The 20,137-nt window shown below is 36.1% G+C and overlaps 1 protein-coding gene across 1 annotated transcript; it reads left to right on the top strand.

Moving 5' to 3' along the window:
• Positions 1–715: 715 nt before the first annotated feature.
• LOC121418965 (cytochrome P450 2U1-like) lies at positions 716–19,282 on the top strand. Its single transcript, XM_041613207.1, has 6 exons — positions 716–1,450; positions 13,660–13,939; positions 14,556–14,769; positions 15,165–15,311; positions 16,107–16,449; positions 16,924–19,282. The coding sequence occupies exons 1-6, from the start codon at positions 1,102–1,104 to the stop codon at positions 17,103–17,105; spliced, it is 1,515 nt and encodes a 504-aa protein (XP_041469141.1). The 5' UTR covers positions 716–1,101; the 3' UTR covers positions 17,106–19,282.
• The last annotated feature ends 855 nt before the right edge of the window (positions 19,283–20,137 follow it).

The raw sequence follows: 20,137 nt of genomic DNA, 5'->3' as shown, positions 1-20,137 counted from the left end.
TTTTCAAACCAATTCTACAATATTGTTCATTATTCATTAAAAAAAACTTACTTTCGAATTGCCATAAATATTGAGGGTGAGACATGATGGAGTGGATGGATAATCAAGGAGGAAGAGAGAGGGTCGATCTCGTTCCCTTTCCCACCTTTCTGTGACATGAAATCTCAAGAAATAGCAGCATAATACTGACGAATGTGAGGTAGAAGAGAGACGGAGGCATAAGAACTAATAAACAGTCAGACAGACCGTGGACCTATCACAAACATGGACAGATATACTGAAAGACAGAGGGAGTGGGAGGGGTAAGAATAAGTGTTGTTTTTAAAGCCAAACCATAACGCTGAAAACTAAAAGCTTAATACAGGTATGTAACTTATTAAACGGTCAATAATTTTGATTAAACTTAGATCCTCCAACAACGACATAAAGTCAATGTATGTGTCTGATCATTCCATGGATATACCAATTTCCTGTTCTGATAAAGCTGTATGTTTCCAGGGTGAGAAAACCTTGGCAACGGAGTTCTGTGAAAGGGAAAGTTCTATTGCGTGTGAAAGAGAAATTCCATGTCTTAACAACCAATCAAAACCCACTTATCAACTCTTACCGAAGCACGCACCCACATTATTTTCCCCAAATATGGAAGAAGAGGGCGGGCAATAAGTGAAGAGCAAACTTTACGAGGTTCTCTGGTTATAATTGGTGACACGCGCAGTGGGTTTCAATAGTAAGCTTCCATAGACCAGTGGCACATAAACACGGATGACACGGACCGCGATGTTTGTGTTGGCGGTTTCTTGATAGTTATTTACATATATAAACAACAAATAGGAACAAATTTTGGCAGTGATAACCAGTCAAACTCCTAGCTTTGAGCTATGATGCTGAACTTCATCTTTAGGAATAGAGCAACCAGATACTGATACCGAAGTGGATTCTCCAGATAGCATTTCTCTTTCGTTGAGTTTATTTCACTCCAGAGCTGCATTAAGTTGGTGATATGAATCCGATGCTTCTGGAGAAATATTAATAACAGAGAAAGCACTAGATTTAATTCATTTCTTCTTTTTATTTTTATGGTGACCAGTCAAAGTTTTCACCATGATGGTTCTTGGATTACAAACGATTCTCCTCTTTGTGCTGACGACTCTCGTGACGATGCTGGCAGTGCGGTGGTACCGTCAGAGGTCTGGTTTACCCGGGAAGCTTCCGCCAGGTCCGTGGGGCCTCCCGCTGATCGGCAGCATATTCAGCTTGGGTAAACAGCCTCATCTAACCCTGATGGATATGGCCAAGAAGTACGGGAATGTCTTTACCCTCAACCTAGCTGGCCAGCTGGTTGTCGTCCTCAATGGTTATGAATCTGTCCGGGAGGCGTTGGTCAAGAAAGCTGGAGTATTCGCTGGTCGTCCACATCTGGCACTAACTCAAGAACTTACCAAAGGACAGGGTAAGATAGTCATCTCACATTCATTTCAATATCATTTTTTTTGTTCCGTCACATTTTTTTTCATTAAAAGTCATCACGTAGGCCAATTTATAAATATTTTTGTCCGACATCGAATCATGTAACTTCGTAAACCAGGTTATCTCTTATCTGTGTGGACTCTGCTCAAGGGTATGCTACTCTCTGTCATCTTTTAAAGAAATAAAAAACTGAAGATTACTATCGTCAACGTCGCTAGTTCACGATAACAGGTATAAAAGCACGCAATGAAACGCCCCTCCCCCTCCCCCGAAAAAAGGAGAAAACTACCTGTGAAAAAATGTATAGATGGTACAGTACTCATTTACTTGCAAACGAATTATTAACATTCTTGACTTTGTAGAGACAATTATTGACTGAGAAAAAATGAAATATTTACTCTACCCAACTCCTAGCCAATTTGCTAGTTTTGAGTCATACCAAAATCAGAATATTTTCTGAAGTTCTCTAAACTTCTCTGTAATCTGTCCTCGGCTGTATTGTTGGAAGAAATATATAGGGATTAATAATACCTAACTGGGAGATAAACCGTTTTGTTGGTATGTTCTATAATCACTAGAAAAGGAAAAAGATGTTTGTACACAGATTTGCAGCCGTTTCATCAAGTCTGTATTTTGATGAATAGATAGTCGGCATGGACAAGGTGGTGATAATATTTATCTTGCACTTTCGGCACGTTTCAGTACAATTTATATCGTTTTGATCACATGAAGATGGACTTTGGCATGTATTCAATAATTCAACCGAATGTGAATGGTGGATATTAGCCCAGTAATATTTGCTATTTGATTTGAAGTGATTGAGTATTTATTATTGAGTACACTCTAAAAAATATTTGGTAAAAGTGCTCCATGAGGGTGATTGTGTGTCCAACCAATATTGGGCATTTTGGGGGGCATTTTTTATTTATCCAGTGTTATGAAAAATTTGCCCATTCTAAAGAATTTGCTGCTTATTTTTTTAACCTTACTGGACAAGATGCTTTGCGCATTTGGTAAAATACTGCCCCAAATTGGTTGGACGCATAATTACCCTCGTGGTGGTAAAAATCTAACCAAATATTTTTTACAGTATAGAGTATGCGGAGGTGAAAAATAAATTCTATCTCATTTTAGACCGATTTATCCGTGATGTCTTTATAAATGTGGCGGATGGGGGGGGGGATAAAGGCAAAATGAAAATATGCAACAATGTCGAGAAATTGAGAAACTATGCGTTCTAAATGTCCACTAATTGGATACGTGTTGTCCAAACTGGTTATTCACCTCTAGCTTTTCGATTTTTGTCCGGTGCTCTTAATAAATCGATAAGGCGGCTTGTTACCGAACATAGTTCCATCCCATAGCCTACTGTACAACGAACCGCAGGATAGACGTACCCACTGGTAGTACTTTCGTTAGTATTTAAAAGTGTCATGTTAATCGATAATATTGAGTGAGTCACAAATAGCTAAAACAACTACATCGGCATGTTCGTGTAGGTAACAGAAAATTCGTTGATTATGACAAACTGGTTGTGATTTATGGCTCTACCTTGAACATTATAAATTAGACATGTGTTGGTACCATATCTATCAATTTATCATCTCACACAATTTTGGTATGAATTTAAATCAGCGCCTGCATCCAGTGTGCATTTAAAAGCAACCTATCAAAATAGCACATAGGAAGAAGAACAAAACCTAATTCCCGCCAAATGTATGTGAGTGGCTGATTAGGCGACTTTTCATATTGGCATCCCGAAAACTGCATTTGTTAAACAAAATAATGCAACAGTGAGAAGTAGAAAATAAAGGCAAGTACATTGTGATGTACATAGATAAATCGAGGCATTTATAGAGTCAGAGTGTAACATACAATTGGGTATAAACATGATGGAATTACACGTTCTAAAAAAATTACTCAATATTGATATCAACAAATCAAGGAAACGTGCATGTCTTTTTGGTTTAAAAAAAAACTTGTTTACGCGCTGTTCCTGAAAATTTACCCATAAAATACTCTTTTAAACTGATATTTTTCAGTAAACGTTTCAATGTACACGATGCTGGGTAAATAATCGTATTTTAAAGTGTTAATGTAGTTCCAAGTCTACAATGTGTTTCGACGAGGTTATAAGTCAACATGATTTACATGTCTGCGTTATTTTCAGTTGAGCTTTAAAGACGTTGAAGTGGTGGCTATTTGTTTGTTGTTTGTTACACACCAGTCTGATAGGGTGCCCAGGTCCTAACCAAGTAATAGCCTTTGTTATGGAGATAATTAGATTGTAAGCAATAAAGGAGAGATTACGTCATAAAATGGGGACCTATTTAACCGCTCCCTTTATGCGCAAAATTGACTATTGTATGGCCGTTCGGTATATAAGAGTGGAAATGTTTGGATCATACTCATAAAAAAAAAACAAGACACAGGGATTGAGACTTTGAACTGGGGTTGTTACAACAAAAGAAATATTATCTCCTGAAAGCTTCTCACACGTTCAATCGGATTGTACTTCAAGAACAAAATCAATAACTTAGCCCCCCATGATGACTAGTTCTATTCCTCTGCATGTAGATATACCCCATGGTTGGTTTGCAAAACCTCACACAGAAAATGCCAAACTCAATATTTGACTAAAAATGTGGAAGACGAACGCTATTTGGAGTGGAAGTAATAATTTCAGGTGTCACTCGACACAGATTAACTAATAGCCTCCATAAAAGAGTGCAACGAAGTTCGTGATTACTTTATCCTATTAACTCAGGATGTTGTTTCTGAATTATGTGCAGGCCAAAGCTACGTATATGCCTCCGCTAAAAGAGGTTCAAGTTTGCACACTATGCAACAATGACAGCACCTTTGGGGTGCACAAAGTTGCAAAAAATGCACCTTTCCCCCCTATATTTGAGCCCAGAGTTCCCGCGTTCAAAAGGTGCAAATTTACACTTTCTCTTCAAAGATTGCAACTGAATGATTAATGGTGCTCCGACAAACAAGTGTCATTGTGCACCAATAATATTGCTAGAGATCTCTCCTACAGCTGCTATGGATTCTGATTCATTATAAATGTAAAAAGAAACCCCCATTACTGGTAACTACACCCTTATATGGTGCAAAAAACTCCTTATTACGGTCAAAATTCCACCCCAATGGGAGCTACCGGTGTTATATTTCAAGTGCGCAAAATTGTTGTACTTCTGTACAATGTTCGACAAGTTACGAACTGGTCATAACTCTATAAACTGATACCATTTAGAGTTTACACATCTTTGTAATATCGCTGCCTATACAAGAATTGTTGTAGAGGTTTGTATTTCAAAAGATAAAGGCCCTAATCAATATTGATTGGTTTTCACAACAGACCATTCTCAAGAGGGAGTTAGGAGATAAAAAGGCAAAGAAAACGGCAAAGGGAATGAACCATAGGCCTTTAGGTGTTAATCAAAATTGATGACCATGAAAATAGGGGTTATTGCAAGACAGAGCTGAGATATTGCAACAAAATATGCACAGACAGACATTTTTTCAAGCTTTCACTAATTCTTCTTTTATTCCATAAAAAAAGACTACAAAGATTTAAGTAGGCCTTATAACATGAATAATCATTTGTAATATGCCATGGAATCATCCGAACATATACAATTCAAAAACACTAATAATCTATGTGCAATACAGAAACGATAAAATTATGTAACATATTGATACAAGACATGCAGTGACAGTCAAATGATACAAACATTGAAAGCACAATGATTGGAGCGCAATCAAATGAAATATGGGTCAATGCAAAAGTTCAAATATTCAATTCGATATGAGTAAATGAAGTATTTTTCGTTCTTTATTAATTGCACTGATTTTCCCCTTATTCTAATTTTACTTTTATTGATTCCAGTATGGAACCAATATTATCGGTGTCTGCAATGATCCAAATAAATAGTTGTGAGAACGAGTCATAACTTCTCAATACAATATATGCATTTACACTCAACAGTGCTCAATGATATAGAAGACTGCAGAAACATGCATATTTAGGATAACATTGATTTCATATTATTTTTACTGCAAATAGATAGTGTTTTATTGTTGAACTTGAAATGTCATGGTTGAATTATCTTGATTCGGGAACCTTTCTTGAACATGGTGGGAACAGATCTCTACAAGCTTTCTATAGATATAAAACCACCAAAAGATTTTGATTTTCATCACAATTTTCATTTTTGTCATGATTGTGATTTAACACAGCAACTTAAACATGTTCATCCGTATACGTTGAATTATATATATCCTTGGGCTATAATATTCATATTGTCTGATTATATGCGGATCGTTTGAAACGAAGATGCTTAGTTAGTCAAAGTACGACGTGAAAAGGGGGAGCTTTATCACTTTATGAATACAATCTAGATCTTGAATGGCGATATGAGTTTTGTTATTAATGCAGGTATGCCCATTCCACAAACGAACCCTTCTTTTTCCAACCCATTTTTCTTCTTTCCTAATGAGATTTTGCGAGAGGCATACAATCGAATTCTCAAAGAGATGAAAACCTTTTGATACGAATTTGGACCATGATGCATGATACAGATTCACGCAGGAGCGAAATCCTTTATTTCCTTCAGTTGAAAGGAAAGCGTCTGTTTGCTGTGATTTTGTTATCCCTATATTTTTTTCATATCTAATAGCCATTCGAGTTAATTTCATAGAATGGTTTTGTGGGATTGTGTGTGTTAAATGAGCCGTTTCACCGCATCATTACATTTTGTCGAACAGAGAATAAGCACCTTCCAGTTTATCTTGTTACACGCCACGTTACCTGTTTTACTACTGCAAACTAAGACCGCCTTCTGCATTATTCACCACCAACATCAAAGCAAGTTCAATCTATTGAGGAAACGGAGCGAGGAATATCAAATACTTGTTGACATTGTACTCTCATATGAAACCAAAAGTACCATTTCACTGACGCAACATAATCTAAATGATTAACGTCTTTTGTTCTTGGTTATAAATAAATTACAAATGTGGCGCCGCGACGCCTTGTACTTGACGCTCTATTAAAGGCAAAAGCATGAATCGGTTCGGGGATGAAGGTTGAAATCCAAGCAATTACAAATTTATGCCCATATACCCTGCAAGATTAGCAAAGTGCAGAATTATACCCTCTTCTTTTCAAGGACTATTCTACAATTTAAAATAAAGATTATAATTTTTTCATGAGAATAAAAGTTATTGGTTTTGAGATCAATCTTAGAAGAGAATTTAAGCCCACTGTTCAACTATCCAAACCATCGGATTCCAACTGGATCTTTGTAGTTTGTTGTTATACCGTCATAAATCCGACCTTTATATTATTGATATTCAGTTTCATGTACATATATGAGATGTGAATGCCTTTCCAAAACGATGTTGTGATTGCATGTAGACATTGTAAATGTGGTGACGAAACTACATTTCCAAGAAGATCGAGTAGAAACTTGACACAATTCTGTAGAAAATGGAACATGCATATTCGGTTGTTAATTATACTTTGATGAAAGTTTAATGGGTGAGTTTGAACACACCATGCGTAATTTCTACTCATTGTTTGCTGTTATCCGAAAAACCTTTCACAATATTGAGTAAACCTTATATTGAAAATGTATATATTTGTATAAAAAGGCTGTTGTGGGAATCATAATACATGTAAAGGCCTAATGTGTCAGGTGATAATATTTGTCTACGGCAAACTGCATCGACCCTCTAAAAATGATTTTGGTCGGTGCCTGCATGTTAAGAACACTTCAGATTGACCACACATCGAGGTAGAAGATAGCTATGATCATGATCGAGGGGCGTTTGAATTACATGTAATTGTTTATTTGAAGAATTCTCCCGTCACAAACACAATCCTGCAAACATTTAGTATAGAAGTTGCCGATATTATCGAATATCACACCCACCGTGGAGATGTTTATTAGTTGAACCTTGGTAAACACAATGATATCAAGTTAAACATTCCCACTTTGATGACTGAACACTGGTTTCATAACCTAAAATCACATGATTAGCGAATTCTCTTACTGATTCTACGAAATGTGCTTTCCTGATTTATGAACTTGACTGTTACATCAGTCGAATTCCATTTGGTAAGACACTTTTTTTCAGCATCGTTTTTATTGAACGCACCATGGACCTAGTAGGTCCATGCTTACGCTAAGCATGGGCCTAAACATGTTCAACTGAACAATGGCGTGAAAGAGGTACCTCCTAAATTGGAGTTTGCACCCTGTGACTAAACGCTAACACGAATAAACAACCAAGTTGGCATTGATCATGTTGATAGGGGAATCCATTTGATATGATCAAGTCCATGATACGATCTTGTCTTTTGTTGGTGGGGGAGTAAAAGATGTAATGTTTAAAGTGGAAAATTCTCTTCCAAGGCATAGTTAGTGACTCAGGGTCGTCGGTTCGACGCCTATCTCGTCACCACTCACCCCATGCATGCTGTGTCGCTCTGTAAGCCTACCTCGTCTCCACCAACTGTACCTCACACCATGCCCGCTGCGCCGCCCTTCAAGCATCTTGTGCTGATACTATATCGCAGCATCACAGACCATGGTATCAGTATCACGCTCTTCCAGCTTATCTTTTTGGTTGTCCACACGAACTGAGGGTGAAACTATGCCAGGGGGAAGACATTCAGATTGTCTTTCATAATTTCGCATAGTGGATAAAAGGGAAAATGCACAAAATGGACCTCCCCCTATATCAAACAAAAATATTGCCGTATTACTTTTATATGCAGAGAGGGGGAGACCACTGATCTCCCAACGAACTCAGTCGTAAAGACATAATAGGGTGGTCGAAAAAAAAACATGAAAAGATTGAATATTATACGCACGAGATATCACAGTTTCGCGCAACCAAACAATGAATCATTTTTTAAAGTCTATGATATGGGATGGTGCAACGCAGTATAAATATGTATAATAAGGATTAAAGAATCGGTGAACCGCAAAGAATTAAGTTGATATGACCTCATAGAAAGTACAGTTCACGTATATGTCCTGGTAAAGAGGGTATAGCCTCAGGGTGACAAACACGCATTGGTCGTCCTAACCATGCCGAAGAAGCTCTTGGCCATTAACTCATTAGACAAGCCGGATAGACCCGCTCACTGCTAAAGATGCTAACATCGATATTCAATTTTCTCAATTCCCACTTCATGCAATCAATTTGCACGAATTTATCATGTGAAGGCTCTGAAATTGGATTAAGGATCTAGCAAGGTCCAATTCTAGATTTGCCTTCTGGTGCCGTGTAAGACACGAATAAAAGCATCAAAGACATACAATGTTCCGCGCGCATTTTCTTCACACACGCCTTTGTTTACATTGTGGGTCGGAAGTTACCTTTTAACAGAGAGATGAAGCGGACATCAATAATATTCATATTTTCTTTACTCATTTTCTGACTTTTTATGGAAACATATCGAAAGAGTGATTGGTGTCATATACTGACAAGCTTAAGCTAGTCTCTGATTCAGGTTTCCATCTTTAGGCCACATGATGGATTTACAAGTTTACATGTAAATTTATGCAATATGATGTAGATCCCTAACCGAGTAGTGGGATGGGGATATCAGCTGAGATATCACAAACTGTGTGTTTATTCTGCGTAGATATACCTGGTTTATTTTTTTTTATTGCTACAAAATAATTGACAATTTCTGTTGGAACCCTTAACCCCATTATGTCATCTCTTTAGATTTTAGGAAAGCCTACTTTAAATTACAATTGTTGAGAACTAAATGTATTGCCACAAATCTATAAGGTTTAGATTTTAAACCAATGCTAAACTATATTATGTTCATGATATTTTTAGATGATTATAATTTGAAGAATCTACACCGCTGTTTCCAGAATCATTTGATTAAAAGACTGATATCGTTTTACAAAATTGGTTGAGATTATTTCTCTTTTTAAAAATAATCCCCTCACATATTACAATATGAACTTTCGGAACGAAATTTTTTGTTGGGAAGAACTTGTGATTGCATTCGACACAGTTTGTTTTGGGCTTGATGGCGACAAAGAAGTCTCAAAATGAGGACCAATTATACAACTCTCTTGATATCCTGCCATGGATGTGGACTGGAGCACTTAAATGGCCCAAGATAGACAGGCACCTTTCTTGAAAGAAAACGCTAAATCATGATCCATTGGACCGGTATCCGCCGAGACTTGAGCCTCTTTTGACAGACATGATAGCTTCTTATTACCGAACTAAGATCAGAAAAAGGTTTCGATATCTTCATCTGATGTTTCTTTGGGGTTTCTGTCAAAGAAACCGTCCTTAACGGCGTATCGATGCAAAAATAGGGGAAAGATTTTGCATTATTTGGGAGGGAGCCCCCCTCCCCTCTCCCTCATGAAAATAAATGATATACAAATAGATTACGAAGATGATTATAATAGATTAAGTGAATGAGTTGATTTTTAAAATGAAATGTAATAGAATTTGATAAATGAAATCCAAATTGAAAAGTAAATTAAATAAATAAGATGATTCTAAATGAAATATGATAGAATTAAATAAATCAATCACAATTCAAATATAGTGATTTTGAATTAGATTGATTTCGTGATAAATTTGGAATGTTCAAAAGTTAAATAAGGCTATTATTAAAGGAAATTTCGTTAAAATCATGATGCTGAAAAATATAATGATTTCACTCCCAACACACATCGCGGCTTTTGATGGTAGCTTTTGCAATTAAGTCTCTTGATTTTGTTACGACTATTGATCAACTCTACATGTTTGTAACATTTACCAACATTGCATTACTAAATTAAACATCCCTCAACAACAATGATAAACAGACTGTACGATAAAGAAAATTGACACAGCGTGCTAACGAAATATTGAAGTGAGAATCACTCGTCCTTTGTCAGTTTATCGATTGTAATCAACAGACAAATTGATTTTCAGTCGGTGGTCTGTAAACCTTTATAATAAACACCGGTTTTTATAGATCGAAGTTAAGAAGTACATGTAGATGTAATATGATGCATAGATACGTGTCGCGTTCACCATTTTGCCCTGACGTGATACCCCCGAAAAACGTTTGAAACAGATATAAAGATGAGCCTTCCTCTTTATCTCTTCTTTCCTTTAAAAGATGTTAATGTTGGATGATAGGGATGATTAAAATATAATTTGAAAAAATTAAAATCTCGCTAATAAGTACATGCTTGAAAGAGTTTTTTCCAATTCATAAATCTTACCTCATCTTGAAACTTTATTTCAATTCAATTTCCCTTTTCGTCGTTTGTGAGAGGTATCGAGAATTTATATTTAACTAAGTTCAATTCCACCCGGTATTTCATTTTGTTCAATAAAAGCAACTTATGACTGATATATGACTCTTATTGTGGTATTGGAAATTATGATAAACAATCTTTTAGAAGTAGTCAGATATGATTATTTCTTACGTGTTCACTTAAACTGTATCCGTATAAACTTTACTTCCCTTCCTTCCTATCGAAGTTGTCTTCCTGTTGTGTTTCCCATTTCCTCACCCTTTTTCCCAATGACTGGCGTATACCTATTGAACCTATCATATTTTCATTTCATCTTTTTCTAATTTCTCTGTCTTTTGATGAATAGAAATATTTCAGCATAGACGATTTTGTTTCAAAGTGCGAACGCACTGAGTGCTTGCCTTCAACTCTTTTTTCTTACATTTTTAGTTATCATTTTATGTACGAAGATTGTACCTTTACACATTTCTTCGTATTCAATGCTTGAGAATTATAAAAGAAAATATGATCCTGTCTTATTAAAAGAAGAGTTACACCACGCCTTCACAAGACATGTGTTCTTTCATAATGCCTTTTCTTTCTAACATAGACGTTATATTCAAGTTTTGAAAATGAATAACATTTAGATTTATCAAGGCTTATTACTTATTACATACTTTAAGAAGATGGTGCGGTTATTTTTATTTGTCAGCATTCGGATATTTTTCCTTACGGATATGTGGTCTTTTCAGATCACATTGACCTGCATGTCTGGAATAAGACATCTAATAATATTTGTGTCACACGTGAAGGAAGTCTTGACCTTATATTGGTGGCATCCTAAAAGTTATGTTGATCTCAGGAAGTCGTGGTGGTGTTTGTTGTTAAAATCCTGACCGAGAAGCAGGGGTTTTTTGAGGGAAAAAAATGGCTTACAGGTATTTCGTGCCGATTCTTAATTTTTTTCTCGTCATCTTTTGCATTAACGTACGTGCCATATGATGAATAAACTTGCTGATATTGTTAACTTGTTGATCATTTTCGAACGGTTGTGGTCGAAGTCTATCATTGGAATAACAAACATTTATCCGTGGAATCGTGAACTTTGACACATATTCTGAGTTGATGACAAAGTTGTCATGAAAACTATGGAACGGAAGATTGTTATTGGGTTTATTATCGGACTTGTCAAAACTTTGAAAATCTGCGATTGCAATGATTTAACCACTAGCGTTGGTAAAAGAAATCGACAATTTAATTACAATCGCACTAAATTTCAAATAACATCACTTTCTGGAACATTCAAGTTAAAGGGTGTTTTTAATTATTTTTAAGTCTTTGATTTCACGTGTCTACTGTTCCTAAAGTGGGCGGTGCTTTACGGTGGGAGAGGGGCGACTGCACACAATGATTTTCTTTTTTTAAGAAGTAAAAACGGAAAAGAAATGGTAAGGAAAGAGAAGAAAGTGTAGAAGAGAGGTCCTGGTCTTGTAACTTTTACTGTTATCCCCCAACAAAAATACACCGGTGCAAAATACACTGGTGCAGCCCTGCATACAAGTATATGGTCTCTTTTTTTGTGTTTGTGTGTGTCGTCGAAATCACGTCAACCAAAATTACTAGAAGACAGTCTTGAGTCTTGACTACTGAAAATCAGCGATTGTGAACTTTGATGACCACTTTCTTAAACTGTCCGAATCGAATGGAAGAATTTAGAGAAATTAATTACATGGTTAAGGAAACATGAACGATTTATGGCAGACATTTATCCAAACTATGACGCAATAGTACTTATATACTACTTGAATTTAAGTCAATGCACTTTGAAACCAAACAGGCTTGTTTCACAGATATATTTGCGCAATAAGATAGATCATTATAAATCTTACATGTATAAAGGGCATTATGTAACGCGAATGAAACCCGTCAGCTTAGCTATTGCTCTTAGGGAAGATTTTTTACAATTGATTGCATTGACAACTGACCACCAATTGCAATCAATCGTATACAAATCAACAGTAAGATCAATTACTAAGCTTTGTGATATATTTGCCCCCCGGTGACTTAATTAGTTGGTGTCCTTGTTTTCGGCGACTGTATCATGTATTACCATAAAAGTGACATTCACTTATCATGGAAATCGATGGCAAAGCCTTCTATTTGTTAATAGTTCATGAGCTGTTTATCGAATTCTGGATTGATTGCACAAGTTTTATGTTAAATGACCTTTATATGATAAATCCGTCATGAACAAAGCATTACAACATGCTTGGCGTAGTGTTACCCGAATAACATGTACTTCTTCGTCTGCTCCGTAAAAAAATATTGATAAAGGTTTTGAAATATTTTTTTTCATGCATTCTCTTTCAAAGTGACAATGGTGATTTTTGTTTTCTGTAGGCCGATTACAAGATGATACATGTGTGTTGCAAACTTTCAATTGCCGTCGTTGTGTTTTCCAATAAACCTAACTAAAATAAGTAATTGTTATTTGTTATAATGTTTTGCTAGAGATTCTTTGTATAGAGATTAAAGTAAATTTTGATTGTGATTGTCCAATGAAACGTACATGGCCTATATCCTGCAGGGTAGTATGGTAGAAATGCCCCTTCAATTGCACGAACAGGAAAAAAAAAACGATACACAGCAATTTATAAGTCGGGTCGCTTTGCAAGAGATGCTTTCAAACATGGACCTACTACTCTAGAGGTCCATGGTTCAAAAGACCGAGGAAAATCAAATCCCCAAGTGGGCACATATGATCAAGTTGAATTTCAATTTACAGTTATCAGTAATTCCTTGTGCAACACGACCCATATCTAGTCCCCAAAACAATCCCAGTTTAATGAACTTCCTTCCAATAATATGTTTAAATAATTGTCTTCATTTTTGTTTCCATGTATAGGTATCGTTGTGGCTGACTGGGGGCCAGTGTGGAGAGAACAGAGAAGGTTCACCCTGACGTCACTTCGTAACTTTGGTTTTGGAAAAGAGAATTTTGAAGGCGAGATTCAGGAGGAAATTCGTTACATGTTGGCAGCTTTCAAAGAAAAGGAAGGATCGTCGTTTAATTCTGATCATATCGTAGAGATCGCCGTATCAAATGTCGTCTGTAACTTCAACTTCGGACGAAGGTTCGAGTATCAAGACCCTAAATTCCAGCTTCTTGTAGATAGCATCTATAGGTAGGAAAGACAACCTATTGTGAAGTTTTATCAATAATGTATTAGTTAATTAACTAATTAATAAATCAACCAATTATTATATTTTTAATCGATGCGCTTGTCTATTCAGTATCAGACATAATTGTATTGATAATTTAATGCCAATCACGTCATGATATCACTCTTGATAAAAGTTAAATTTATGCCAAATCCTCTTCTAAAAACCTAATGAAGAGTGAAATTTCGCCTCCAAACCCCCTTTTAAACACTGGGTGAAAAATGAGGTATGAAAACACAAGTAGTACATATCCAACAGCAATACGGTGACTCCACCTTTCAATTAAGATATATGAAACTACTTAGGTCACCCCCCCCCCTCCCACGAAATGCCTTGGCGTACATGAATCACACATTTCAAAATCTTCTTCAAGTCAAGCTAAATAAAATTGAGAACGATCAGCTCCAATCACCAATATTTCTAAGAAACCGATCAACGCTTAATTCTGTAACCTAATTATCATCCTGTTGATTGACATTAGACTTGATGTTCATGCTGGATATAAATTAATGTGCATTTTTGTCCTCAAGTTCGTATTGATTATTTGGATCCCTTCTATATTTCTGCATTCCTATTTAGATTCGCCGAGATAGGAACGAACGCCGCAGCAGTCAACTTCTTTCCTTTTCTGAAGCATCTTCCTATTCCTGAAATCCGAGAAGTGTTTGAGATCGATAAGGTGGTTCGTAGCTTCCTGGAGCGTATGATTGAAGATCATAAGGAGACATTTGATGAGACACGACAGAGAGATTTCATCGATGCTTATCTCCTCGAGATCAAACGCAGACAAGAGGTAAATCTTTTCCTTCTGTGTCTTAATGTTATATCAAAAAGATCGCTAAGCATGCGTGTAACTCGTCGGTAATTACCAGGATTTGATACCCCCCTGTCTTTCATATTTCCCCATCAATACATCACCTTTTCAAAATAGATTTATTAGTCCGTTGCAATCCAGAGAAGCTTATCGTTATGGAACACAGTCAGTGTCAAGCACACGATCTTCCCAATCTTAATAAGCGTTATTCAACAATTAGATTAGGAATAACATCGTAACACCTATTACACCACAGATGTTATAGCCATGATCTGAATACGACTGTAGTTTGGATTTGTTTTGAATCCTATTTTAAAGATTGACGTAATTGTCCTAATCCATGACGACTTCTTGACGTCATTCTTAATTTTCAGGCAATGAAGAATGGGGAGAAAATAAGCGAGGTGGATGCATCCTTCACGGAGACATATCTATTTCACATCTTAAATGATCTCATCTTTGCTGGAACAGAGACGATGAGTTCAACCATTAGATGGGCTATTCTTTATATGATAGTTCAGGTAGGTTAACATCCAAACATTCATAAACTTCTGTCGAATATGTTTTCACAATATGACTTAAATTCATACTATAAACGTTGCTTCAAATTAATGCAGTGTTTCCAAGTAAATAGAAAACTGATAGGATATTTGTTTCGTATGAAATGTATTTTAAAAATTGTGGTGAATTTATGTAGCTAGTTCACATTATGTGATTGATTTGATTCTTCTATATGTAGATCAGTTTTAGATGGCGTTGAATATCTTCAGACACTGCAAAAAGCCCTGGAGTAACTTCGATCACAGCAAACATATCTCAGCATTTTTTAATCAGAGAAGAAGATATTTATAAACACGATAAATTATGAAAGTGCATGGAGAGTCTTTTACAAATTGAAAGATTCGATTAAAAAATCAGAGTTCATAACATGTATAAATATTCAATTCAGAACATATAATACCTTTTCGTAATGTACATGTTTAACAAGAGTAATCACAAATTCCTTGCAATCGTGACGCGTGGGATGTTGATTAAACAACACTATAAATAGCCGTGACCTGTTTCGAGTCCAATAGCTGCTCATTCTTAGACAATGAATATGATATTTTTTTCAAGCCAACTATTCATAGAAGAATAAATGTGAGAATATTGCATGCTTTGAATGTGATTTGAACCTTGAAGCTGGGTTGCGTGACCAGTCATGTTCCAGCTGATCTATCCGGGCTTCCGTTTAGGCAATCATTAGCTTGAATCATATCAATTACAATACTGTACATCAATTATTACCTTTTTTTTTGAACGATTTTGAAATGTAGCCAGAAGTACAGAGGAAGGTCCAAGACGAGCTTGATGCGGTTATTGCATCCGGGGAACTCCCGTCATGGAGGGACAGGAACCGTACGCCTTACACCGAAGCTACACTAATGGAGATCCAAAGGATGGCCAACATCACTGCCCTAACCTTCCCACACAAGACTACAGAAGATACAGACCTAGCAGGCTACAGTATTCCCAAGGATACGCATGTCTTCATCAATCTGTATTCAGTCCATGTAGACCCAACCCTCTGGAAAGAACCTGATAAGTTCATGCCAGAAAGGTTTCTGAATGAAGATGGAACTGTCATCCACAACCCGGCTCTCATGCCCTTCTCTGCAGGTGCGTAGCTTTTTTGGAAAAATATACCTTTTGCAGCCGTCGACTTATGACATTCAAAGATAATTTGATCCTTTTGGCCAAATTGTTTAACAATTTCAATAATTTTCTTTATTTTCTTGTAATCGGACAACCACCAGGAACATGAAAATTTGGTCCATATCTCTAGGAATTGTTCATGAAGCCCATTGCTGGCTTGTAGGCAATTTTAAAGAACAGCTGTTGTAAGTAAGTAACGTATCATTTTTTTAATGGTCTGCAAATATGAGCTAATTCATGAAAGCAATCCCCTTTATAATTAAGACTTGCTTGTTTTACTCGAATGTCCACTACCAGCCGAGGGGAAAGGGTAGTCATTTATGTACTTACTATGCTTCAGTATACTGTAAATATACAGTATGTATATGAACATTTACCCCACAAATATGAAGTAAATTATCATCATCATCTTACTCATATGCTATATTCCTTCTTTAGGTCGACGAGCATGTCCAGGTGAGAAACTTGCAAGGATGGAACTATTTTTATTCTTCTCATCGATGCTTAGATACTTCACGCTCATCCCCGCACCCGAGAACCCAAACCCGAGTATCTACAAGAACTATGGCATCAGCTTAAACCCCAAACCATACAAGATCTGTGTAATACCACGCCAGTGAACAATAATAATTGAAACTGATCCGATCTGGTCCAGAACCTGTTACTGTAGATCTTGAGGATCGATGATGTGGAGCCTTTGCTTCCAAAGGTTTTCGGTAACATCCAATCCTGTCAGAGACCTGCTTCACATCTTGATTGTGTATAAGCTGTGAATCTCAAAGGTTTTCAGCAACATCAGGTTATGTCCTGAACACACAACGGAGTATGACTGTGTCAATGACCAGTAGGCGATTTGAGTGTTGGATAAAAGACGAGGTTCACTTTTGATTTGAGAGAAGGAAAAGATTGACATTACAACTTTATCCTGATGACTGAGGATGAGCTTGACTGACTCTGATCAGTGGTGAATCTGATGAAATCCTATCCGCTCTGAAGAAAACAAAATCGTGCAGGATCCATCGTGCGATTTTGAAGATGTGACGGTTTCAAGATGTTACTTCAGTGGGGCACTTCTAAGTTCGATGTAATTTCCACAAATATGTGACGACGTATTCAGTGAACGTAGCATGGTGATCTATTTTCAATGCAGCTCTTTTGGTTTGCAACTGACGAAGATGGGCTTCTTTGCCTCATATGCCGATGACAATCTCTTTCAAACGATACGAAAAAATATATATCTATAGATGTTAATAAATTTCATAGATGGAATTGAGCAGCTGATAGTTTGTTTAGAAAGAACATATCTTCTATACGTAACATTATGATTCCTGTGTAATATTTTGTAATCTAAAGCAAATGCATATAAGTGATGTTGTACAGTTTGAAAATATTGTCACGTTCGTAGTTCAGACGAACACTCAATAACGATTCAGTCTAATCATTAAGGCTTTGAGTCACATACTGAAGAATGAAGCATTTATTTTATCCTGTTTTTTTTATAATTCTTTTAAAAATATAACGACTGTTCTGACATTAATATTGAATATTGGTATTTGTTCAAATGATGAGAGAAAGAGAGATAAGTGATTTGATGGTGTCATTCTTCTACTCAGGTCCAGCGTTGCTTAGCAACACTTTTGTTGTATTTTTCTATCCTCTCAAATGCAATCGTCTGATGTTCAATCCTTCACTTCATGTACCGTTATCATGACTACTACTATTTATGCTATATTATTTATATAATGGTGTTTAATTTATTGAACATGTGATTATTTATGGATGATTTTTTTTCAGTTTAAAGATATATATAATGATATATAATGATGCACTTACACACGAGTTTTCTTTACGAATGGTTGAGGTTCTGAGGTGGCTAAAACATGCAGTGTTGCAGCACCGCCGCGACGGCGTTTGGTGATGTTGATGTTGTGGGATCAAGGGTGGTGGAATTGGAAATCAATTGGGCCTTTACTCTACATAGTGCCTCTGTACTCAGCTTAAGAATGATAAGCAATAGTCATTTCAACCAGGTGCCTATAATTGTACATAGTTTGTTGTCATAATTAAACAAAACAAGAGCAGTATTGGAACTGTCATTTTACAGAATAGATGATAGATTATGTTATATTGTATAAACATAGATGAAAAGAGATGTCGAATGCGGGTTCGTGGTACATAACACATCCCTTCTTCCAACTTATAATTACTGGAATAATTTAATCAAAGTATGATGAGTGCATAAATTGGCTTGTCAGCCCATTTAACATGTTTAATATGGGAGAATATTCAGCTGGCACGGTTTCAAAATTTTGCATAATAAAACTATACTTTTGATCTAATTTTAGGATTTTAGCTAGTGGTTTGTAGCTATTCTCTATATGTGTTGCTGTTGAATATGTCCACCCACGTCACGAATACAAATAATGGCTCAAGATCATTATAAAACCAATCGAAACAGCTAACGAGCATGCTCTAGTGAGGACGAAAAGGTACTTGTGTCTATGGTCGTGCATACAACCATGCAGGTTGTCGTCCTTATGCCTCCATAACTTCAAGGGCACAACACTTACAGCCTATCCATAGAGTTCATGATCTTGAGAAAAGATTTAGTTTTTATGACCATCCATTTATACTCGTTCTATATATACCTAACAATGTTTTTTTTTCAATAACTTGTGTAATGCTTCGCTATGAATTTATATCATATTTTCTTTTTTAATAAGAGACGTTGCATATAAATTATGATGATTCATTGTCATGATGTAGTATTAAATCGAAAGAGATACCTCATTCTTCACTTATTCTTGTGCTAGTTGGTTTCTTTTCTTTTCATTTGTCCAGACTATTGCCTGAGGTCATTCCGTTGATCTTATGTGCTTCTTAACCAAATTCATTTTAAAAGACATGAAGCCAGATATCCGAAAAGGGAACTTATTTCATTATCTCTGGCATAAATTGTAAACATATCTTTGACTATAAGACATTCAATATTTTTACGTATGTAATTACGTATTTAATAGACCAGTTCGTAATTACTTCATGGACAATTTTGGTCAAATGACCTTTCATTTCTTTCATTATGATAGGCAGATTTCAAAGCAAGATATTACGTAAGCTTGCCTTACATAGCAGGATGAAGAAATTGAATAGACCAGGTGACTAGAATAGCACACAAATGAACACTTAATGAAGGCATTTGTTGCATAACTTCTTTGAATGCATATCTTAGCATGTTGCACAATGTACTTTGCAAACTGTGAAATACCAGTCGTTCATGAAGTATTGTCGTTTTTTGTGGATGTAAATGAAAACGACAATTCAAAAGAATATATGAATAATCAAGACATCAAAGTTGGTGCTTATCTCATTAGATTTTAAAACGCCATGTCACTTTAGTACAAGTGACCTTCTTCACATCATGCGTAGAATCTTTTGATCATGCGCAGAAAGGAACTACGAACTGGCTTATTATGAATTTCGTTAAAATCAAATTATTTCATGCATTGGCAGTATATAACAAGCAAAGGGCTTCATCACTTGTCCATGAACCTAATATTTTTCATTAGGTATTTTGTATTAAGAATGAAATATTATGGCATACTTTCGCATCAGTTCAACAATGTACATATCACAAGATGCATACCTTGATATA

The sequence above is a fragment of the Lytechinus variegatus genome, chromosome 7, assembly GCF_018143015.1.
Source record: "Lytechinus variegatus isolate NC3 chromosome 7, Lvar_3.0, whole genome shotgun sequence".
Lineage (NCBI taxonomy): Eukaryota > Metazoa > Echinodermata > Echinoidea > Temnopleuroida > Toxopneustidae > Lytechinus > Lytechinus variegatus.
The sequence above is the reverse complement of the archived record's forward strand: the minus strand, read 5'-3'. Positions and strand labels throughout refer to the sequence as shown.